This window comes from Felis catus, chromosome C1, assembly GCF_018350175.1.
Source record: "Felis catus isolate Fca126 chromosome C1, F.catus_Fca126_mat1.0, whole genome shotgun sequence".
Lineage (NCBI taxonomy): Eukaryota > Metazoa > Chordata > Mammalia > Carnivora > Felidae > Felis > Felis catus.
This window is the reverse complement of record NC_058375.1, coordinates 127,100,381-127,125,820: the sequence shown is the minus strand read 5'-3', so window position 1 is coordinate 127,125,820 and position 25,440 is coordinate 127,100,381. Positions and strand designations below refer to the sequence as shown.

At 35.1% G+C, this 25,440-nt stretch overlaps 1 protein-coding gene across 17 annotated transcripts in view; it reads right to left on the bottom strand.

Moving 5' to 3' along the window:
• Positions 1–25,440, bottom strand: part of R3HDM1 (R3H domain containing 1) — a 205,857-nt gene that overhangs the window by 90,830 nt on the left and 89,587 nt on the right. For 10 of the 17 annotated variants that reach the window (XM_011285215.4, XM_045034798.1, XM_045034801.1 and 7 more), the window contains 11 exons: positions 23,782–23,823; positions 23,229–23,318; positions 18,986–19,100; positions 17,846–17,924; positions 10,276–10,335; positions 10,052–10,192; positions 3,326–3,434; positions 3,139–3,234; positions 953–990; positions 820–870; positions 485–711 (listed from right to left, as the gene is read on the bottom strand). In XM_011285215.4, the coding sequence (XP_011283517.1) occupies positions 485–711; positions 820–870; positions 953–990; positions 3,139–3,234; positions 3,326–3,434; positions 10,052–10,192; positions 10,276–10,335; positions 17,846–17,924; positions 18,986–19,100; positions 23,229–23,318; positions 23,782–23,823 (1,048 nt within the window). Of the gene's footprint in view, positions 1–484; positions 712–819; positions 871–952; positions 991–3,138; positions 3,235–3,325; positions 3,435–5,230; positions 5,364–10,051; positions 10,193–10,275; positions 10,336–17,845; positions 17,925–18,985; positions 19,101–23,228; positions 23,319–23,781; positions 23,824–25,440 lie in introns of those variants that run through there. The other 7 variants (XM_045034803.1, XM_045034807.1, XM_045034806.1 and 4 more) reach the window with 6 other exon arrangements.

Sequence of the window (25,440 nt, the reverse complement as noted above, 5' to 3'; positions counted from 1 at the left end):
ATTTTTCTTGAAAAATCCTCAGAAACTTCTCAGCAATTTTACTGATCCTTTGAACAGCAAATGAAGGACTTTATCATGAAAAATACAATCAATAACTGATAGTATTAGCTGAAAATGCAACCAATGTTAAATAATCCTAGGTAAGAAACCAGGCCTTCTAATTATAAATAAGCAAAGGAGAATTTCCAACCACCTCTGGGGACTCAAACAACAGATGACATTTCACTGAACTAACTTGATTAAGTTTATGTCACAAGAGAGGATTTTTACTTTAACTGATGTTTGTAAATCTCTCTTGAGCAGAGAATGAATCCTAATGTCAATACACCCATTACCTCTGAAGTACTGTGGAGCTGCTCAATGCACTGCTGGTAGGAATTTTAGATGTTAGGATAACTGCAGAAGCCATCTGATAAATAAAGAGCTAAGGCAGCAATAGGGAAACGAATGTTATGACTGCACAGTTCTAGACAAATATTTATACCTGTTTTTGAAAGCCTGCCTATGCTTTTGCTGCTCCCAGAACTATCACCTCTTGTCAGGACCGAGATTCCACTGAAGCTGCTGGCTTTGGTAACAGCAGGCTTGAAGTTTCGGAGGGAACTGTCTGAATCTGTACTGCTCCAGGGTCGTGGTTCAGAATACTTCAGTTCATTCTCAGTGCTGCTTTGATGGCTATTTGTTGATCTCCCTGAAGCATCTTTATTAACTCTGTAATTTAGAAAGAAAACTTTGAAAAGCTAATAGGACAAAAGGGGAAAGAATAGAGAAAAAAATGCTTTGAGTTTTTAATACTGCATGAAAACATGCTTTCAATACCTAAATATCTGACGCCTCTGCTGGGTACTACTAGCATCCTCGTCTTGGATTCTGTTGGCATTTTAATGAGACATTTTTATTTTTATTAGCATCAATCAGAGAGTTAACAAATGAATGTTAAAAATTCCCTCACCTTTTGTCAATAATATAATTCTCTTGGGAACACAGGGACTAGAAAGAAAGAAGAGACACAAGAAGTTGAGCTTTTGTCAAATACATAAACTGGTGATGACAACAAAAAACACATGCAGTAATATTTAATAAGTTATCATTTAGCCCTGCGAAAAAAATCCAAAATAGTGATGGGGGACATAAATAAATAACAATGAAATTATTTTTGGCTTGGACACACTATGCTTACTTTTAACGGAAGCCATTCATTTCTGGGGCACAAATTAATCTGAAATTCAAATAATCTCTTCCAAAAAGTGAACCCCTTTTCACTATTATATACTGAAGGTGTACACCAATCTATAGATTCCACCTCATTCACTCAACATTTTGATCACCTGTGCTTTGGTTGTGACTGTAGCAGTGAACAAGCAAGCAGCTATACCTCAATGCAGCTCAGAACCAAACTGTTCTAATGCTATGAACTTAGCTCGGGCAACCACCATTTTTGCTTGTATTATTATAATAACAGTCTTCTAACTGGTTTTCCAGCTACTAGTTTTGCCCTTTTAATCCAATTTAAACAATAGAAGCCACAAAAGTCTTTCTAAAATGTCAATCTTATCACATCTCTTCCCTCCTTTAACAGCTCTCCGCTGTTTGCATAGAGGTCAGCAAACTATGGTCAGCCACCTGTTTTTGCAAATAAAGTTTTATTCGAACACAGCCGTGCCCATTTATTTATGTATTTTGTACATCTGCTTTCACATTAAAAAGGCAGATTTGAGTTGTTGCAATACAATACCGCATGACTCTAAAAGCCTAAAATATTATCTGGCTCTTTACAGAAAAAGTTTGCTGCCTCCTGCTCTAACTAAAGGCCCAACCACCTTAACCAGCTTTCAGGGACAGGTCATCTGCTTCCTGGGTCAAGTCATCTGCTTCCTGCTTATTTCTCTAATCTAAACTTTCCTCACTTTCTGTGTCATGTAGGCTATAGTCCAGGTCCTCTGAATTTTTTAGTCTTCATGTGTCAACTTCTCCTTTAACTCTGGGCCTCTGCAAATACTGACCCTCTACTTGGAACATTTCACTCCCTTGGAGTCTCTGTTTGGAAGCTAACTCTTCCTTTCACTCCTGAGTTCTGTTTTGTGATGCTTTTCTGCCATGTCCCTTATTTTACCTTCATGTCTCCACCTACATCACATATCGTATTGTCATTACCTGGCTATTCATCGGGGTAGAGGCCTCATCAATCTTAGAAACTACAGAGAGAATTACATCTAGTTTATCAGGCTCTGAGGACAGCAGACCTGGGCTGAAATCCCAATCTCTGTCATTTTCTAGCTATATGATCTTTTGCTACTTTACTTAGCCTCCTCGAACCTCAGTTTCCTTATCCGTAAGATAAAAACAATGATAATATCTACCATATGTATATATAGCACTGTTTGGGGGATAACTTATTTTAAGTGTAAACGAATGTGTCCTCCAGTGCCCAGCATAGCACCTACTATAGGTGGTCAATAAGATTTGTACGAATATTAACTGATAGTTTGGATTTTAGTGTTACTCTTTTTTACCATTGAAATTTCCATCTCTGGCAATGTTAACACAAATTACATACATTCATATATCCATGAATAAAACCTAGTACTAAACAGAATGGGTGCTTAACAGACACTGGTCAGACCAAACTAAATCTCTTCTCAAATATATGTATAAAATAATTACCCACTTTAAAGATTTCTTTCACATAATCACTTAAAAAAGTAGACAATATTAATCTAAAAATTAGTTTTACTTTAAAAGAAACAAGTTATTTATTGAGAAAAATCTACTACCAAGAAGAACTTAGAGTCCATGATTTTGTAGACTATGATGAATGTTCTAAAAATGTCAAATCTATGAGAAGTTTGGAAGGAAAAAAAATTACACTAACTATATATTCAGTTCAACACTACTACTCTGTAGTCTATAAGCATGCAGTTTTTGAAATATTTATATAACTGCTGCAGTGTAGCATTTTATAAACTATTAAATTATTAACATGAACAAGATGGATCTCAGTATTTCTAACAAGTGACTTTAAATATAACAGATACGGTTACAAATAAATGATCAATAGATTATAAAAGGAGTGACCCCCCCTCTAATGCAATTAGCATATATTTTAACAGTGAGATCTAAATATAAATCAGTACATACATCTTGGGAAAATATTCGGTCTCTGGCTCTCTGGTACTCCTCTTCTCTTTCTTCTATAGATTTGCTCCTTCTGTCATCTTTCAAACGTATTCTCATCTAAAGGAACGAAAACAATTAATTCTCGGGAAAATGATCAGTTGGGATTAAGTCCTGCACCTAGAAAAAAGCTGCAGTTGTGACAGATTACCTGGTTATCATCTTTGTCAAAGCTGGAGTTGTCTCTCTTGAGGATATATCGTTTCTGAAAGTCTTCACCTTTATCATCCTTAATATGTTCATTGAATTTCTGATCAGGTCTAAAAAAACCACGAAGGGAACAGGAAAGATAGTACACAATATTTACAGAAAAGTTAAATACAACATGTTATGAAAAGTAATCAAAGCAATGCAAATTACCACTCATTAGTGCCACTAATAATTAATATTTATGTTACCTCATTTACTCTTCATAATAATCTTATGAGAAGGTATTAACTGCTCTATGTTATGACTGAAAGGCCATATGAAAAATACACTGTGGGCTCTGGAATCAGACTGCTTGGGTTCAAATATTCAGCTTTACCACTTTAGTTGCTTCAGGACTTGTGCAAGTTACTTAACCTTTCTGTTCCCTAGTTTCCTCATTTGTAAATTGAATTACAGGATACCTACTTCACAGGGTTGTTCTGAAAATGAAGTGAATTAATAAATGAATAGCACTTAAAAAGTAAACACTCAGTAGAAGTTTGTTATTATTATAAATATTACTGAAAAAAGCTGAGGTTCAAATGGCTTAGGCAACTGTCCAAGGTCAAGGGCAAGTAGATGACTGAGCCACAGCTGGCGCATTGGTATGGTAGACTCAAAGCCTATTTATCCTCTTTGCATTGCCTCCTCTAAATCTAAGGAAAAATTCTGGGAAAAAGAATAAAGTATAGTGTTGTATCTTATATTACATTCTTACATTTGGTGTGATATAACTGAAAGTAATAAAATTTTTTGTGGCTGCTTTAACTAAAACTTAAGAGGTTAATTTCAAATGCAACCAAGAATTCTTAATTATAGCAGGGTACATCTTTGATTTATATTAATTGAAACAGGTTAAAAAAGAAATAATTCTTTTTTGGAGGTTAAAGTTGTAACCTAAAGTAATAATTATAAAATTATAACAATACATTTTATGGCTGATTTGTCTTTCCTCTACAGAAGTGTTGCAAGTTCTAATGACATCCTGAAGACATATATGAGGTTGTAGTCCGTGGAAAATCAAAATTACGTAAAACTTCCCCTTCTAAAATATATTGTCAGCTTCAACAAATTAATTTATTTAATACTCTTGTGACTTAATAACATCCTGTTATAAAACTGGAATTACTTTTGAAATACATGGTACATAAAAATATATTTAGAGGTACAAAGAAAGGTTAACTGAAGCCCTGAGTAGTTTTTTAAATATAGCTTAAATATGTATTATACAGTGATGTAATATACTGTGAATATCAAGTACATTTCTGAACCAAATAAACCTAAGTAATAACATCTTCAGCAAACATGACCATATATATCATTATGTAGAATATTTAAAGAATGCTTCTGAATATTTGTTTTAACCTAGTGAATTTTTAATAAAGTACTGTTTCTATATCCTGTCAAATTATGCAAAACAAGATTTAAAAATAAAACTTATCTAAGTAAGTTGAAGAAATCTTTATTTTACAACGTACTTAGGTGAAACGAAGGGCAGATCTCCACACAGAGCTATATGTATACAGAACTAAGAAGAACAAAAACAAGAGTAAAAACAACATCATGACCAAACTGATGAGAAAAAAAATGCTTTCTTTAGTAGGAATTTGCAAGGTTGTCTATTTAGTTCTGAAGATGGTAGTATGTTATTTCTGTCACAGGATTACCCTGTTTACTTATATCAACTTTTTTTGTAGCTGTTCAAAGTCATTTTTCTTTATTGAAGGTGTCTGTACTTGGGCGCAAGAGTTATTCCAAAGTCAACTCTAAGGTTTAACCAAGGGCCTGGCAACTTTTCTAAGAGCAGCTGGATTCCCACACCAAATAGCATTGGCAGGCATTTCAGCTAACCTTAAGACTGTCTTACCTCTTTCTTTTATAGATGCCTGAATTTACTGCCCTGCAATCGCCAACTTCCCGCTCCATTGAGACACCCCAGTGGACACCGGGTTGTTGACATCCACAACACCACTGGTTCAAGGCTGGAGCGGGTAATTTGCCTATGAGGAAAAGGTAAGTTTGCATTTATTCAATGTGGAGCAGATCTCTAAGGTTTTCTGATTTACAACCTTCTTCATATTCCAGAAGATATAAAATAAGAATACAGTGTAACTTCAATGATCTGAATGTCTAGTTGTAATTATGTTATCAATCCATTCTTCTTTAAGTACATCATAAACATTATATTTAGCCAAACTTTTGATTATATTGATAAAGAGAACCCTAAAGCTTTCTGACATCATTCATAGCATTCAAATAACTGAGGTTACACTGTATTGAAAACCTTAGAGAGTCACCAGTCGAAATGTTAGATAAAATGCCTGCTAATGTACATGTGCTTGGGTATCCAGCAGCTCTGAGTAATGTTGAAAGGTACTGGTTAAATGATTTTGAGTTCTATTCACCTTCAGTTCAGTTCATATCTTATGGTTACTGTCCTTGGGAAACAACTAACTGATGAGGATATTATTAAAAGAGTAAGGAACAAGCAGAAAAAAATTAAGTACCATTCACATTTGTGGGTAAAATAATCCCTAAAGGAAGACAAGGTCCTTTTTAAAGATATCTATTGTCATTAATTTAATTGTAGGAACAAACATTTAAAAATATTAGGTTCCACCAATGTATTTAGTTGACAAAATACTGTAAGAAATGGATGAAAATCAACTTTATTTCAGTAAACAATATGGCAGCTATCAGAGTAAAGGCCATTGTAATACAAGGGACATAAGTGAATAAATACAACCATGAAAAATGAATAGTTCATAGATGAGCTCCTAAGAGCAATCCCTATCAAAATAACACCAGAATTCTTCACAGAGCTAGAACAACAATCCTGTATTTGTATGGAGCCAGAAAAGACCTTGAACAGCCAAAGCAATCCTGAAAAAGAAAACCAAAGCTGGAGGCATCACAAATCCAGATTTGAAGCTGTATTACAAAGCTGTAATCATCAAGACAGTATGGTACTGGCACAAAAACACTCAGATCAATGGACCAGAATAGAGTACACAGAAATGGACCCACAAATGTATGGTCAACTAATCTTTGACAAAGCAGGAAAGAATCTCCAATGGCACAAAGACAGTCTCTTCAGCAAGTGGTGCTGGGAAAACTGGACAGCGACATGCCAAAGAATGAACCTGGACCACTTTCTTACACCATACACAAAAATAAACTCAAAATGGATGAAAGACTTCAACATAAGACAGGAAGCCATCAAAATCCTAAAGGAGAAAACAGGCAACAACCTCTCTGACCTTGGCTACAGCAACTTCTTACTTGACATGTCTCCAGAGACAAGGGAAACAAAAGCAAAAATGAACTATTGGGACCTCATCAAGATAGAAAGCTTCTGCACAGTGAAGTAAACAATCGGCAAAACTAAAAGGCAACCGATGGAATGGGAAAGGTATTTACAAATGACATAACAGATAAAGGGTTACCCAAAATCTACAAAGAATTTATCACATTCAACACCCAAAAACCAAATCATTCAGTGAAGAAATGGACAAAAGACATGAACACTGTTCCAAAGAAGACATCCAGATAGCTAACCAACACATGAAAAGATGTTCAACATCACTCATCAAGGAAATACAAATCAAAACCACAATGAGATACCACCTCACAACTGTCAGAATGGCTAAAATTAACAACTCAGGTGTTGGTGTGGATGTAGAGAAAGATGAACTCTTTCGTTCTGCTGGTGGGAATGCTGGTGGTGGTGCAGCCGCCTTGGAAAACAGTATGGGGGTTCCTCAAAAAATTAAAAATAGAACTACCCTATGACCCAGCAATTCCACTACTAGGTATTTATCCAAAAGATACAGGAGTGCTGATTTGAAGGGGCACATGTACCCCGATGTTTATAGCAGCACTATCGACAATAGCTAAAGCACAGAAATAGCCCAAATGTCCATGGACTTATAAATGGATAAAGAATATGTGGTATATATATATACACAATGGAATATTTCTCACAGATCAAAAAAAAAAAATGAAATCTTGCCATTTGCAACAATGTGGATGGAAATAGAGTGTATTATGCTAAGCAAAATAAGTCAGAGAAAGACAAATATATTGATTTCAGTCATATGTGTAATTTAAGATACAAAACATGATTATAAGGCAAGGGAAGGAAAAATAATATAAAAATAGAGAGGGAGACAAACCATAAAAGACATAAATACAGAGAACAAACTGAGGGTTGCTGGCAGGGTGTTGGATGGGCTAAAGGGGCGAGGGGCAATAAGGAAGACACTTGGGATGAACACTGGGTATTAGTGATGAATCACTAATTTCTATTTCTGAAATTATTACTAAATTTTACGTTAAATAACTTGGATTTAAATAAAAATAGACCCTAAGTATAGCTTTAAGAAAAGCAGAAAAATAATTAATTTCAGCATTATCTATATCATCTGAAGCTGACGCTCATTACCACAGACCCACTGCTGCCACATATGAAATTGATACAGAAAATTCCAATAGGCAGATTACCCATCAAAGTATAAATTTCAGCTGAACTTAACAAGCAACTTAAGTTGCTTTAGGACTAGTTTTAGAAATAGGCAGAAGAGGGGTGTCTGGATGGCTCAGTTGGCTGAGCATCCAACTCTTGAGTTTTGGCTCAGGTCATGATTCCAGGGTCATGAGATCCAGGCCTGTGTCTGGCTCTGCACTTAGCATGGAACCTGCTTAGGATTCTCTGCCCCCCCCCCCCCCCCCCCCCCCCCCGCCTCACGCTGAAGAAAAGAAAGGGAAAGGGAAAGGGAAAGGGAAAAGGAAAGGGAAAAGGAAAGGGAATGGGAAGGAAAGGAAAAAGGAAAGGAAAGGAAAGGAAAGGAAAGGAAAGGAAAGGAAAGGAAAGGAAAGGAAAGGAAAGGAAAGGAAAGAAGGAAGGAAGGAAGGAAGGAAGGAAGGAACTGCTGAATCTGGACTCCACTCCCCTCCCCACAACGTGCCGCCGTCATCTCAAAGGGAGCGTGTCCCATTTTAATTTCAAAAGCAAAACAAAACACCCCAGTAACTTGAGACTTTATGATTTCTTGGACTGAGAGGGAGTTGTAACTTGCAATTAAACAATGATGGGGGGGTAGGGGCGCCTGGGTGGCTCAGTCGGTTAGGCATCCGACTTCGGTTTGCGTCACGATCTCGCGGTTTGTGAGTTCGAGCCCCGTGTCGGGCTCTGTGCTGACAGCTCAGAGCCTGGAGCCTGCTTCGGATTCTGTCTTCCTCTCTCTCTGCCCCTCCCCTGCTCATGGTCTGTCTCTCAATAAATAAACGTTAAAGAAATTAAAAAAAAAACAATGATGGTTAAAAATACTTCTGAAGGAAGACATAGAGGTTTCTAGATTATATGGGCTCCTTGGTGATGCCTGTAATCAATCAATTTTATTGAGCTGTGCGCAGCTACCAAGGCCATATTGTATCATGACTGACATACTGGTGTCTGAAGGGCCTGTGTTCAAATCTCAGCTCCATTGGTCCCATCTGTTCCCATACACTGGACTGAATGATGTTAACTGAGGGCTTTCAACTTGCTGGGTGCTGTCTCACTCCTACTTGTGGGTCACTGCATTGAATCCTCGCAATTAAACACTTAGAACAGGGCTGCTGCAGAGAAGACCTAAAAAAACCATTGGCCATGATCATTATTTCTAGCAAAGCACTCCCATTTGGGCAGGAAAATATGGCTCAGAGACAGGTAGGAATGTGCCCAAGGCAGTACAGCTAAAATATCTGGCAGGATTGGAATCTAGATGAGTATGACAGGAAAGGTACATCCCCCGGGACTGTAGGCGACCCAACCACAAGAGGACCCACGCTTCCCCTCATCTTGGGACCTGCCAGGCTCCTGTCTGCCCTGAAGGCCCCAGCTGGCGGTGCCCAAGGCAGGGAGGGAAAGGAGCCTGACCGAGAGAGGGCAGTGGGGGCAGGCAAAAAAAAAAAAAAAAAAAAAGGAAGGAAGGAAGGAAGGAAGGAAGGAAGGAAGGAAGGAAGGAAGAAAGAGAAGCAGGGGAGATACTGTGGTACATGTTAAAATTTTAGGTGCCTCTGCACTGGGCCTTTTGGTCCCAAATACCAGTACTGATGCTGCAATTCACTAACACTATAAAGCTATCACTTTTTAAGCAAATGGCTCCTCTTAACTCCTTTAAATCTTTTCCTTGGTCAATTGTACATAGCTCAGAAGGGGGAATACAACATTATGGATAATACTATATTATTAACCAACAGTCCCACCTTCTCGAGATTTGTGGGAGAAAGAAGCAAAACCAGAGATTGAAAGGACTGTAAAGTGATGGAAGATAAATTAAATGTGAGGGTGTCAAAATCTGCCACAAAACAAAACAAACCAAATTTGCCTAAGGTTGGCCACAGCTATCTAAATTACATAAATTAAAAAAAAATCCAAGTGAATAGTTTTGAAACAGCACTGTTACTATGATTTCTGAAGTTTTTTTGGTTTTGCTTTTTTAAATCAGTCCTCATTCATCTGCCTTATTTTAGTCTAGACTGGTGCATTTTGTATCTGGTATGCTAAAAGTATTTTTGGCCCTATTACATAAGGTTGTCATAAAGCTGCTAAAACCTATGGAAAACCTCAGATGAAAAGTGCTGTAGAAAGATAAACTATAATCACACACATACTTAACAAATGCCTACATTTGTTGATACTTACATTCTTGTATTGCTAGTTTTATTTACTATGACAGACTTCCCGCTCTGATCAACATTGTGGTCTAATCCAAAGTAAGCAGCTACTCTGTGTAATAGCATCCTATGGTAAGATGTCATTGGGGGAAATTTTTTACGTGGAGACCTAGAAGTAGAAGAAAAACTAATTTAGTAAGTCAAGGAGAACTATGATGACAATTTGTTTTCTTGTTAAATGTCAGGACTTACTCATTATTACCAATGAAATCTAAAATTTCTTGCTCCAATTTCAACAGCATCATTCTGTCCCTGAAACAAAATATGAAGACTCTTATATATAAAACTTAACACTGAATTATTATGGCTCATTTTTCTCCTAAAAACTGTATATCATAAGCATGATGCTAGAATATGTAGATGATTTCTAAAAAAAGTAATGTTTAAAAAAAATTAAAGATGACTTTTTTTAGTTTTTTATTATGGAAAATTTCAGACACATACAAATGTTAAGAGAGCTGTGTAATGAATCTCAATGTAGCCTTTATTCAATTTTAACAATTATCAACACATGGCCATTCTTAAAACAGGTATTTTGATCTGCTAGGTATATGTATATGGGAGTCTGTTCTGTAGATATATACATAATAAGAGCATATTAATCTTTTACTTCCTTAATAAAGCTGAGAAATAGCAAGAAAACAGACAATTTTAGTTAGGTTCATGACTTTGTTATGTTGAGCTCCATAGAAACAGTACTCTAAAGAACATGCAATGCCAGTAACAACAGGAATACTCCTAAGGGAATCTAATGCTAGTATACAGATGGAACTATAGCAGAGAAGTATGAATTATATTATTAATTCTGACTCAGAAAAAGAAGTCTTTTGAAATCATTCTGTAAACTTGTATTATATTTTTTTAAGACTTTGGAAACTTTTGCCATAAAAATAAAAATGAACCCAAGGCCTTCAACTTGAAAAATAAATAAGGGCTCTAGGGAGTACCTGCATGTGCTCCTTTAGACCACTAGGGTCCTATTTAACGCACATATGCTATAACAATAAATGGTATCACTACCCAAAGGACCTCCTTGCTCACATACCAAGAACATGGCTCAAAAGAGTATTCTTGTGCTCACTGGAAATTTCATGTGCTTGTGAAATAAACAAACACACCCAGAGAACCTTAAAACCAGAAGTAGCTTCACAGATCATTCAGTTCTGTCCCTGATCCAGAAAACTAGGCCGAAGGTTAATATTTCCCTCTCAAATAAGTAATACATAGTAGATCCCTCTTAGACTAACAGAGCAGAGAATGTAGTGCCTCTGCTTAAACTGTCTGAAAGTCCAACTATACATCAGCCCTGAGTTTGACCCTTCCTCTTTCATCGCAAAGAAGTCTCATAAAACCAAGTGATATCTGACCATACATTTTTTTTTACATTAGTTGAAAAATCAAGAGAAAAACATGCCTACCTGGCGACTGCGAACCCAAAGGTGAAAATGGGATTACATTTTCACACAAATTCTAGCAATATTCAATTCTGCCCCCAAACCTGGTTCTCCTTTAAAATTCCTGAATTCAGTAAGTGGCACTATCTCTTACCCAGCATACTATAGAAGAATTCTGGCTTGCTACAATCCATTTTCTAATTCTCCCATGCAGTTAATTACTACTGCAAGTTTTACCTACCTTCTATCTACTTTTCTTTTATTTCCACTGCTGCTACCCTGGATCCAAGCAAGCAGGATCTCTGGCTTGACTACTGTAGCAGTAGTCTATCGTGTCTTTGTGTCTTCCCTCATTTCCTCCTTACCTATTCTACCTGGAACAGCCCTAATGACTTTTTAAAAACACATGTGTGACCACATGTTATTGCCTTGGTTAAATATTTATCACAGGATTCCCACTGCTCTGATTTAAGAAACAAACATCTATAACGGGGCCTACAAGGTAGTCATGATTTGGTCTTTACCTCTTCAGACTCCCCAATCACAAACTCTTATCATTTTGGCTTATCTTTGTACTTGCCAAGCTCCTTCATGTTTCAGGTTACTTGAACATGATTGTTTCCTTTGCCTTGAACAACTTCCTATTTCTTAGAACTTGTTTCTTTCATACTTTTCTTTAAAAGCTACAATTATCTTTGTATAGTTATTTGGACTATATAGAAGAGCTTAACAAATGTATATGCACGGAATCAATTAATCAAATTATTTTACCCATAAAGTCTTTTAATTTTTTTTCCCCTGAAAGTTTTTTGGGAGGTTGGGACATTTTTACTTCTCCCTGAAAAGGACTTATTTACATAACTCCAAGACCCTCTTTTCATCTAACCTTTTGAATGCAATTTGTCTTGAGATGATCTAATTCTCAGTAACTTTCCTTACATATTTTATACACTTATTGTTTTAAAAAAAAGGAATCCGAGGCAGACAATTTATTAAGCATCCATGAAACAGTACTTTTAAGGTGGTCTGTTTCATAGGTAAATGCAAACATGTAATAAAGGTAGTAGATCAGTTGCTTTTAAAGCCAGTATAGAGGTTAAAACACACAAGTAGTAAAAGCAATTATATCTACAAAAATCAATCAAGGGATACACAAAATAGAAGGATGTAAAATGTGATATCATATACAAAAACATGGGGGGGGTAGTAAAAATTTAGTGCTTTTAGAATGTGTTCAAACTTAAGTGATCATCAACTTCATATACATTGCTATATGCATGTTATATATAAGCATAACAGTAACCGCAAATCAAAAACCTACAATAAATGCACACACAAAAAAGAGAAAGGAATCCAAGCATTCCACTAATGAAAGGCATCAAACCACAAGGGAAGAGAGCAAGAGAAAAAGAAAGGAACGCTGAACTACAAAAACAACCACAAAACAAGTAACAGAAAAAAAAGCCTTTTAATATATCCTTATCAATAATTACTTTTAATGTAAGTAGACTAAATACTTCAATTAAAACACACAGGGTGGGTGGCTGGACTAAAAAAAAGGATCCATCTATCTACTGTCTAATTTCAGACCTAAAGACACATGCATACTGAAAGTGAAGGGGTGGAAAAACATTTACCATGCAAATGGAAACAGGGGAAAATATTAAAAAAAAAAAAAGCCAGGGTAGGAGTACTTATATCAGAAAAGATAGGAAAAAAAAAATTTATTTTCTGTTTTTGAACAGTAGGCAAAAGATCTGTGAAATATGTTTCAGCAAATGTATTGCCACTAAAAATAAATTTGTTATCTACATGAGAGAAAAATCTAACACTTTTACTAGCCATTGATATAAATTCAGTCTTTTTTCCCCTTTCACATGTAGATCTACAGATTGCAGAGGACTTTTTATCATTATCTGGACCACTTACAAAATAAACGCTTCTGCCTGGTTTACTATATTTTCAGTTACTAAGAAATATAACTTGTTAGAAAAATAAGACTGGTCATTTCCTTAAATTCTCAAGATTTACACTTCCTGCCTTTTATCTACTATAGTTCCTGCCTTTTATCTACTATAGTTTAGTCCAAGCTTCCTATAATCTGTAATCAAGGTTAGATATTTGGTGATGATCATTAACTTAAAAGATATAGAAGATATAGAAGCACTGCATATAGCACTCAAACTAACAAATCCACAAATTTCTTAAGGCATAAGGTTTAGCACATGAACCTAAAAGTGGGCATACTTACTGAAATTATTGTATAATCTTTTAAAGGGAACCAATGTATGCTATTATTTAAAAAATAATAACAGGGATCTTAATCACACTGATCAATCAGCTACTATCTAAAATGAAGAGGCAACAATCTTTTAGTGTTCCAGTCATTATACCAGAAATAACTTTAGAGAAACTGTATGCAGCTAGCAGACCAGTGGCAAATAAAAAAGCAGAAAACAATAATGCTTCCATTTGACCACCCCTCCTTCCCAATATTCCATATGAGCTTGGTCAAATATCTGTAACAGATAATGACTAGTAAGTATAGCCTCTGCAAATATTTCTTGCAAATAGGAATTCCAGATAAATTATTACTTAACATCTGGAATTAAGTTTATTTATTTGGCTGAGAATAAGATAAAGATTTAACGATCATAAGAAAAATCTTTTTTTTTTTAATGTTTTTTTTTTTTTTTTTAAATTTATTTTTGAGATAGAGAGAGACAGAGCATGAGCAGGGGAGGGGCAGAGGGAGAGAGGGAGACACAGAATCCAAAGCAGGCTCCAGGCTCTGAGCGGTCAGCACAGAGCCCCATGCGGGGCTTGAACTCACGGACTGTGAGATCATGACCTGAGCTGAAGTTGGACGCTTAACCGACTGAACCACCCAGGCGCCCCAAGAAAAATCTTGAAATGAAAGGTTGACTAAAATTTTCTAACACTAAAAATAAATCTGTTTAAAATCTAGAAGATTTCTCTGAACAATATCCAATCTTGACAGTTTTAGTGGAAACTTGCCATACTTATACTACTTTTGTACCATATAGATCTGGCAACTGATTGTGTGTTTCACTGAGAGAACACTAAGTCATTAGTTATTCTTAACAAAAATCTTCTCACAAAATTTAACATTAGCTACAACTTTCTAAACCATATCGACATTAGTAATTACTTATATGTTGGCCATTACATGAATTATTTACTTATGTTTATTCAAATACAAATGCATACATAGGAAAAAAAATAGAAGTACTGATACATGCTACAACATGAATGAAACTTGAAATATTATGCTAAGTGAATGAAGCCAGTCCACAAAAGACATATACATGATTTCATTCATAGGAGATGTCCAAAACAGGAAAATCTGTAGAGATATAAAGTAGATTAGAGCTCAGAGAACAGAAAGGTGATAGCTAAAAATATGCAGTTTCTTTTTGGGGTGATGAAAAAGTTGTAAAATTGCCTGTAGTGGTGGCTCTCCGTATCTGTGAATATACTAAAAACCATTAAATGGTACATAAAAATACATGTGCAGATATATTTAAAACTTTTACATTTGTAGAAGAAAGCAGAGAACTGTACAACAGAAAAATATTTGAGGATGTATAAAAATAGATTCCTTATTGTCATTCTTATTGAGGTCTCTCCTACGGGTTCAGAGGAAAGAAAAATTCTGCCTGTCTAGCACCCTATCTTGTTTTATAGAAATTAGCTATGTGTTTTCTACCTTCCTCCTCATTCCCCAACCCAATGAGTTCTGGTTTCCACCATCCCACCCCAAATGAAACAATTTATTAAAATAGCCAAGAATTTCCTAATTTCTTAATCTAATGGACTGGTTTTGGTACTTCTATTTTCATGTCCCTGTGTTATTTTATCTTCCATGAAACAGCTCCCCCCATTCAACTCCCTGTCAAACCTCTAAAATAAATGTTCTCATGATTCCTCCGTTTTTAGGACTTGGTCTCTTCCTTTCTCATCTACCTTTTCTATCCTGTCTTCCCACAGAATTTTGTCCTTGTCATTTTAATCCTTCTCAAGCTTCATCTCTACAAGTGACTCCCAAACCTATTACTCAAGTTTCATATACTTGAAAACCAGAGCATTTTAACAGCTGAGAGATCACATCTCCTGCTTTTTCATCTGGCACCTCAAACTATACTTAGAACATGCCCGATTCCACTCAGGCTTGCCCCTTACCCACTTTCTCAGTTAATGGGACTGTTAATGGGACTCAGTTAATGGGGCTAGCCAGAAACCTAGTAGCTATTCTACATCATAACCATTCTATATCCAAATCATCACTATGTCCTGCCTTGATGCTTCCTAAGTATCTTTCAAACATGTCCTTTCCTCTCTATGGTGTCCTATCCACATTCTTTGTTGGCCCCTCACTGCCAAAGTAATCTTTCTAAAATACCTATACCTATTATGGCATTACCCTATTCAAAATTCTTTAGTTACTCCTCAACTTAGCATGCCATACTCAATACTTCTTAAATGATGCACTACTCACTATTTTTCATTGTTCATTACTGTCTTAAAGATCTCTTTAGGATCCCTGGCATCCCAGCAGCACTGCACACTCAATGGGCTCACCACCCCACAGTGTTGGTACAATCCTAGGTCGAGAACAACTGGATATGGTCTGTCTTCATACCTCACCAACATCTTCCCCATCACTTTCTGGAATCACTTACCACATGCCTCCCTGCTAGACTTTCCTTGGATATACCACTTCCTCTCTCACACTACTGTGCCTTGTTAGTGCACTTATATCTATCCTAGAATGCCTTTCTCATGCTTCTCTATATGGCCAGCCTGCTTCCACTTAAAACACTATGAATTCATGGCTCAGCCCAGGCTTATTTTTTCAGTGAAGTCTTCCAATATCCTTTCAAAAAGAGGTTGGGGCCCCCTCCCTGTGTTTTTATAGCACATCCAAAAACTTCTTTTACAACATCAAAATTTAATTTTAATTATATATCCTATGTTTTTTCCTAGCTCAGACATGTGAATACTTTAGGGTAGGGATTATATCTCCATCTTTCTATTTACAGTGTTTTTAGCACAAAGCTTGGAATATGACAGATGTTCAGTAAATGCCTGTTCAATGAACTGATGGATTAATCATTCTGTTGTGACCAGTGAGGAATAAACTTAAACTGAAGAAAAAAAAAAGTCATGCAGACTTGTCTTATTTTCTTCCTCACTCCATACTATACTCCTTCAACCCCATTTACAAGGAGATCACTTTTCATTTTGGTGGTTCTCTTTTTTTTTTTTTTAATTTTTTTTTCAACGTTTTTTATTTATTTTTAGGACAGAGAGAGACAGAGCATGAACGGGGGAGGGGCAGAGAGAGAGGGAGACACAGAATCGGAAACAGGCTCCAGGCTCTGAGCCAACAGCCCAACAGCAGGGCTCGAACTCACGGACCGCGAGATCGTGACCTGGCTGAAGTCGGACGCTTAACCGACTGCGCCACCCAGGCGCCCCGTGGTGGTTCTCTTTTTGGGGTTTATGTTAAATATACAACAGAAAACCAAGATGATATTGAATACAATAAATCCTGAATGAAAATAAAGATTATCTTGAAGCATGACATGAGATAAGCCTCAAAGAGACTAGAGAGAGTTATTCCTGTTATCTTCCATATGCATATACCCAGAGAAAGTGTTTTACTTTCATTTTAATGGACGTTAAAGAACTACCACCATGTAAAGCTAATATCTAGAGGAGGGATTCTTAGCCTTGGAGTCTTCTACCCCATGAAAGTGTTAGGCAGATATTTTGTAGATAAGGCTTTTTGTGGGGAGAAGGCCACAAAGGGGTCAATGACCTGTCAGAAAGTTAGAGTGTATTCATTAGTACCCTGGCAACACAAAGGGTTTCACAGTGACCCACAAAAGGACCTTAAAAATCTTTAGGTTGAAGGTTAATACACAAGAGTGAACAAAAATTCTGCATTTAGTCAAGTTCAAAAACTCAAAATGAATACACTAAGTTCTTATTTGGGTGAGTGTATTATTGTAAGGGAATTTTTTTTTTCTTTTCCACGATTCATGATTACCTCTCTACCTCAATTAAGAGTCAAAATATCTTGGTGATTCTGTATTTCCAAAAATTCCTACAAAAAGAATGAATTATTTTTATATCATGGGACATGAAAAATGCAAAAAAAAAAAAAATTTATACATGTGCATACAGTAGACCAACAACATCTTAGCCCTAGGAAACTAAAATGTTTCTGGTGTACTTCAAACACTGCAATCTTATTCTAATACTCTAACTCAGTAATGAAAACAAACATAGCAAAATTATGGCACTCCAAGCAATGTAAACCTTATAAATTTAATTTTTACCTGGGATTGTTTTTTAATGTATTTACTAAAAATTCATGTAGATCTATGCCAGTTGAATCAGTGTATTCTTGACTGGAATCTAAAAAACAACAACACAAAAACCCAGTATAAAGTTGTCTGAAAACAAATCCCTTTCCCTTTTACACATGATGCATATTTTAAACAAAATGAGATGCCCCACATGGGAAAAAACTGACAAGGAAGGAAAAGGGAATTTACGATGAACTCAAATGACCACAAGCTTTCTACTCCCAAATAATGAGCATGACAAAGATTTATATAACTGCATGTTCATGCATATTCTTAATTTTTTTTCTCTCACACATGCCTGTTTAATTTACTCTAAAGTCTTTAAAGATCCTTTTATATACTCACCACAATTCTCATGATCAAAAATGCCTCAAGTGAAAAATTTGAATGAATTAAATAATTATCCATATTTAGCGCAAATTAAGACAGTTTAGTTCAGTTAAGAACATAAGTAGAGGCAATAGTTTGGAAGTAGGTAGGAATTCTAGTTCTGAAAAAGTATTTAGATTTGATCAGGCCTATCACCAAAGGCTTGCTTTCAAAATAGTTTTTCAGATATTCATGTTTACATTCTTCCCCTTAAATATAATATACTCACACTGTTCATAATACTGGCCAATGTAACTGGTTTTATAAATTAAAGAAGTATTGCCATTGACTTGTAATGCTAGATGATGAAGTTCCTTGAAATTTGTTATGAAAGATAAACATTCTGGGTTTCCAAGAATATTCTTAACGGATACTGCATATTTTGGCATCAGCTTGTTGTATCATATAGAATTAAAGAGTAATATTATTTTTAACAGACTCAAGTATTCAAATCATAGTGATTCCAGTATTTCATTATGACAGACCAATAAGAGGTCAAGATAGTTATCTGCCTCAGTGATTTTGGCATATGTTGCAGTTTCTTTGGCTGTAGCATCTTACTGATGTTCAGATTTGTGTTATGCCATTTTGCCCAGATGAGCAAATTATTTTAACATCCCTTAAGTCTGTTCTGTTATCATTTTTACTAGAGATATATTATACATAAAGTTTCAAGGGATAAAGGATGGAATTATTGACAGTAAAATTAAAATTTTGTTTGAAAACAAATAAATTGCAAACCTCTTGATAACATTTTTCTGGGTAACTTATCACTGGCTTTTTCTTTTTCTGCTTCATCTTTTGAGGGCTTCTCCTCTTTTTCAAATGATTGCGTTAACTGGATCTGAATTTTCTCCTGTTGGAAGGCAAAATCAGTTATAAATGAAAATATAAAGCAATTCAGCTAATACCACACATTTATATTTTTTGAGTAACACAAAACTGTATGGAGGAGAAAAAGGATAAAGATTTTTATGTTAACTAATTAGATTCTTCATACTGGAATACAACTTAATATTTTACCACTTATATCAAAGTCTTGATAGAAAATGTTAAAATTAGTGTTTTGAGTTGAATGTATCAATTTAAACATGTCCTCAAAATTACTTTACACAACATAAGATATTTTCTATGTTACTCTGAATATATCTACTTGTAAAACCCTTGGAGGGTCAGAAGCAAGGTCTTCTTAGCCTATTTTTGTACTGGAGATGCCACTGCCAAACACAAGAATAATGATCATCAATCATGACAATAAGAACAAGTGAGCATCAAGCCAACACTTAACAAAAAAATAGTTTTTTGAGTATCCTTTATAATCTCACACTCTTCCATTCTCTTGCCATATAAAAATGTAAGTACAGATTTTCCAAAACCAAATCCACACATCTGATTATTTTCTATTTATGAATGACATATTACTGTTCCTCTTTCAATCACCACCATGTTTTAGAAAGGTTTCAAACAAGATTGTTTTCCTTCTGGATATGTAATATTTAACCCTGTGAAGTAATCATATTCTATAAAACAGAAAAAGGGATTCTACATTCCATTTCAAAAATAATAACATTAAATGTAATTTCAGAGCCCAAAGAAATTACTGGAAATTAATTCACATAGCCTAAAAAGGCAAAAAAAAAAAAAAAAAAAAAAAAAAAAGTCACAAATCTCTGTTTATTCAAGCCAAGTCATAAAGGTAGAATAATTTCCAGACCATTTCTACTAAAGACAGAGGTATGACCTTTTTGTAGACTAAATGATACTATTATTTATTGATGAAAAACACTGATTAATTACTTCACTTTTCTGGGTGATGGTTGCCATGGAAATAGGTATAATAAATCAACATCAAAAAGGATATAAATTTCAGGAGTTGAACTTGCAGTCACAATAATTTTATTAACCTTTTTTTACCCATGTAATTTTTTTTGGAAAGAATATTTGACAGAATTTCTGGTCAAATATATATATGTACTTTTTCCTACAGGGTTGCTGACTGTTATTTTTATCTTTGTTCTTCTGCTTCCTATTTCATCTCACTTCAAATTTGGGCTTAGAATATAGGGCACAAGCTATGGACTAGCAATTTTTAGTAGAATGATGAACATCTGCTTTATGCCCTCCTTTGTCTTGCTTACCAAACTTCATATATTAATCAACTTCATACATTCATCAATTGGTAAAAGTCATTCTTCTCACTATGACTCATTTTCTTATCCACTTTCCTTATTCTATTCCTAAATGTAAAACAGATATTTAAAAATGAATCCCAGAGCTATGTTTCAGAAGTAGAATATTACAGAAGTTTTCCTGACTTATAGATTTTACTCCTAACTCAAGAATAACCTATAGAATCCAGTTGGAAGATTTCACATTTAGGCCTTCACTAAAAGCAGCTTCCACTGAATATCAGATTTCATTTCTAAATTCCCTTCCCAAAGCCCTACATTTTAATTACAGATATTAAACTATTTTGTCACGATGAACTGTATTTAAAAATACGGTAGGCTTCATACACCAAGGCCTTGCTTTCAGTTGGTACCAAGGCCTTGTTTTTAGTAGCAAATCAACGAGACATATTCAAAAACCCAGTAGTCCTTTTAAACGAACTCTTCTGACTATAAATAATTGGAAGGATAGCAACATCTCCACAGGAAGCTGTAATGCCTTTACTATTCATTCTGTCATTGACATCTGTTATTGAGGTCACTTCCCTCTCATAAGCTCTCATCAGACACAAGTGACATCTCTTTTTTAATTGACTCTCAACCTTTTGACTAATGAGTTTTATTCCAGATTAATTCCTCAAAAATCACATTCTGAAGCAGGCATTATTAGTTGGAAAGTGTCTCTACTACCAAGAACTAGATACCAGCACATTTCATGGGAAATAGTTTATTTTCTAATTCTCGTTCAGGTGCAATTGTTAAGTCAAGGCTTGGAAAAAGATGACTTTCTACTAAAAGGAATATCTTTTGTTCTGAGAGAACAATAATGGGTTATTACCTGAAAATAAAGAATTTATTGATTCCAAGAGAAACTGAGAAAGAATCTAATAAGTGGAATACTGAACTCTGGCATAAATACTTTATTCATCATTCATATGCTATAACTTAGTTTCTGAACTTTATATAAACAGAAAAATTGTGATCAAAAATGTATACATTAATATATAATGTACACTCTTGATATTAATTTTTCACATGAATTTTCACTAGATATATTTATGTAGCACTATGAGAATTTTCCCTCCACTATTTTTCAGATCAGGTTAAAACGTACAAAGATCACCTTATCCTTTTTCTCATCAAGTATGCACTTTTTCTGTATTAACAGTCTAATTATGAATGACCCTTTTCATTCCCTCAATATCCTTGGACTAATTCCAGGAGGCTAAGATGGTGTAACATTTTGGCCAACAGAATGAAAAAATGAATTTTCAAAAAAATTACAATAGCCACCGCTCCACCTTGTACAGGTGTATTCTTCACTCTTACTTGTACAAAATAACTTTTAAAATTGCTATTTCAAAAACAATTTCATTGATTTCTTCCAAAGTATACCATAACTCTCTAGCCTTATTAAAAACCATGTAAAAGCCAAAGGTTAACATTTAAAACATGTTGTCTAGGCAATAGTTCTTAAGAAAACATTTGATTGTGTTTCTGCTTCTTGCTAGAAAGGTCATTATTACTAAAGCGTACCTATTTTATAGAATAAATACATAGAGCTATCTTTTATCTATGTAGTTAAATCTTCAATAAAAATCATACAATTTGAACACTATGTTCCTGACACTTGAACAAATTTCAAAGGAAACTAATTTTTATACATTCTTCGTTGACAATAAATATTTTCAAAACCTTCCTTTTCTTGTATTTTGGAAACAAAGAAGTGAAGTGGTTTTAAAAAACCCAACATGTTCTAAATACGTGACAACTATCTTTCACATCTATAATAGGCTTTTGAGGGCATCAGCTTCTAAATCAAGGCAAAGTATAACAATCTTTTTTTTTCTTTTGAATTAACGTACAACTGGCATTTATTTAAAAAAAAAAAAAAAGGTTGTACAACCTATCATGGCCTTCCCCCCCCCACTTTCCTTGTTTTAGTCACAGTTTCTTAAATAACCAAACAGTTGCTTCAATTCTTTGAAAATTATTATTGATACAGAACGGGATATCAGGCTGCTCAAACTCTTAAGAAGTAGAACAAATCACCAACAGGCAAAGTTATCACACTGATAAAAACATTGGTAAAGCGTCCTAAATTATTTAGGGATAAGTGTCCAAAGGTAACATGAGACAAAGATCAATGCATGGCTAAGATTATCAGAAAAGTAAAGTCATAGCATTAAAAAGAATATATAAAAGGCAAACTGAACCATTTGCTTGAACTTCAGTTGTTTAATATTTTACAGGCACAGACAGAAGAGAAATTAGAAGTATTAAACTATTATGGCCAACCTAACTAGAAAACTGGCTTCAGCATGCATTCAGGTTAATAAGTAAAATAATATATCAAGCCAAAGTCTTGGGTAGTCTCCTCTTCACACACAAGCAGTAAGTGTTTAACAAATTTATAAAAGCCAAAATAAAAAGGGTAAATTTCATCACAGTTATGCTCAGAAGTACTACTTAATATTTTATAACTTTTCAATAATAATTTATAATCCCTTAAAGTCATCTTCCCAGTTAATTATATAATCCCTAAATTTCTCCAGAGAGAAACCACTGCACCAAGCCTCAGATTGAAGCGATGAGGTTTTCCCGACTTTTATCTGTATCTTTGGTGGTATTATGAAATTAGCTTCACTCATTTAAAATAAAGCAAACAAATGAAAACACATACATAATGCACACACATGCATATACAACTTTTATTTAACCTTATGAAAAAATACTCTCCAGGAAGCAGGTTATTGTACCATGCCTTTAAATAACAATTTTTTGTTTTTGTTTTTTCCTTTTTTTTTTTTTTTTACCTGGTTCTCCTGTGATATCTCTGCTGTAGGGGGTGGTGGAGATTCTTCACACACTGCAAGGCTCCGAACTAGCTTTAACTTTGAGCTCGACTAAAGAGAAGTATTTAAAATTAACACTACATTTCACAAATCTAGGGCATATCCAAAAGCCCCCTAGAGTTAAAGTTTCTTTATAGCTTCTGCCATGTATAAAAGTAGGTGAAATGCGCAAGTTAAATATATCATTAAATACCACTAAAACCCTTTGTTAAGAGGGAAAACAAATATAGTTTTGAAAACTACAGCAATAGCAAGAATGGGACTAATTCCAATTTCAAAAACCAAAGAATGGTGAGAAAGCCATTTTCTCTATAGATAGAGAATCATTAAAGATATAAAAGCAATGCACAAAAGCGACTAGGCAAGACAAAAACCCCAAATAAAACAAAATAAGCTTTCTGCCCCAAACAAAATATGACAAAACTAAACTGAATGCAGCGCTGTATGAAAACAAGGATTCATCAAGCATGAAGGAAGGCCCTTGGCATGCCAGCACAAAATATATTTACTATACCTTAGACCTTTTTCCTGTCTGTCCAAAGGATTGCAATGGCCGCTGAACACACAAGAAAGATTCGTATTAAATTCCACGCTGAAACAAAATGCTTGTTGCTTAATTCATAATCCTAAACCACAGAGAAACTACCTGCACAAAGTACTGGAAATGAGGAAATCAAAGTTGGTTTTAAGTAAAAAAGTATTGATTCCTCCCAGAATCACACTTATAGAAGATTCTCTAAAATCCTTCTGTGGGTATTTTGGTATTTTCTTTAAGTCAGCAAATGGCCAAAATTTCCATGTGAACTGAGTTAAATGGAACTTATAAAGTAACTAATTAGATACACTAAAATAAAATATACTTAAGAATTTTATAACATATTACATTTTAGCTAAGGTGAGGAAAACATACAAACACACATACACACACGCACACACACCTGAGTGATTTTAAGTAGCTATCCTTAGAAAAGTTTCCAAACTTACTAAGAATGCTTTAAATGCACACTGAGTCAGAGTACAACCACATATCTACTGAGTCTTTTTAACACTATAAAGAGGCACACCACCAGTTTATTAACGATGGAATCCTTTTTGCCTGGTCTAGGGAAAGGCAAAGAAGCAGAAAGAAAAGAGGGCAGTTACAATATGCATTTCATTCAGCATGACTGGAAGATCACACGACCTGGACACCCGCTGGGACAACCAGCTCTAGTTTGTGATACCAGGCTCTGGTTTGGGAAAGTAGCTGAAGTGCCTATGAAATGAAGCCAGACAGGTTTTAAACACTTTATTTCTTCCCACCTCCTTCCAATCTACCTCTCAACCCCAATCCCCAAATAGGTATCTATCATTCATACACATTAAAACCAGGAAGCTAGTTTGGTACCAAACATAAAACAGGTGAAAAAGTCCTTCTTAATACCTAGATTAGTATGCTTTGCATATGAAAAAAAAAAAAAAGCCACTATTTCATTCTTCCACCCAAAAAAGCCTTATGTAAAAGCAACAGAAATGGGAATCTGGGGATTCCTGGGTGGCTCAGTTGGTTGAGCATCTGACTCTTGATTACGGCTCACGTCATGATCTCCCTGTGGTGAGACTGAACCCCTCATCGGGCCCCATGCCGGGCAAAGAGCCTGCTTAAGATTCTCTCCTACTCACTCACTCACTCTCACTTTCTGTCTTTCTCTCTCTCGAAGAGGAAGAAGAAGAAAAAATGAGAATCTGCAGTACCAGTGTGTCCTGGTACCCATTTTGTATCCAAAGTTCTTGAAATATAAGAAGCACTATATTTTGGGGAGTTTTGACTCTGGATTACCAGAGTCATTTAGCAATAACAAAAGAAAAATAGAAAAATAAAGAAGAAAACGGCATGGAAGTGCACACAGATGCATATGTCAGTGCTTCCTGCCTATGAAACCTTCTGCATGTCGGTACTGTCTTCTGTTTCTATTTACTTTCCTCTTTAATTTGTTCAAGAGGATTTCTAACAGTCTGTACTGATATCTAAAAGCAAAATTAAAAAAGTTATGCTACATAATGCATTAAGGACTTACAGGCCACAAAGTGGGAGAAAAATCAATAGATGAACACTAGAAAATCCACATAACTAAATGAGGTCCAAGGCACTAGAAGGGAAAAGAATTTGTGACTTACTCCCCTTCTCTTAAAC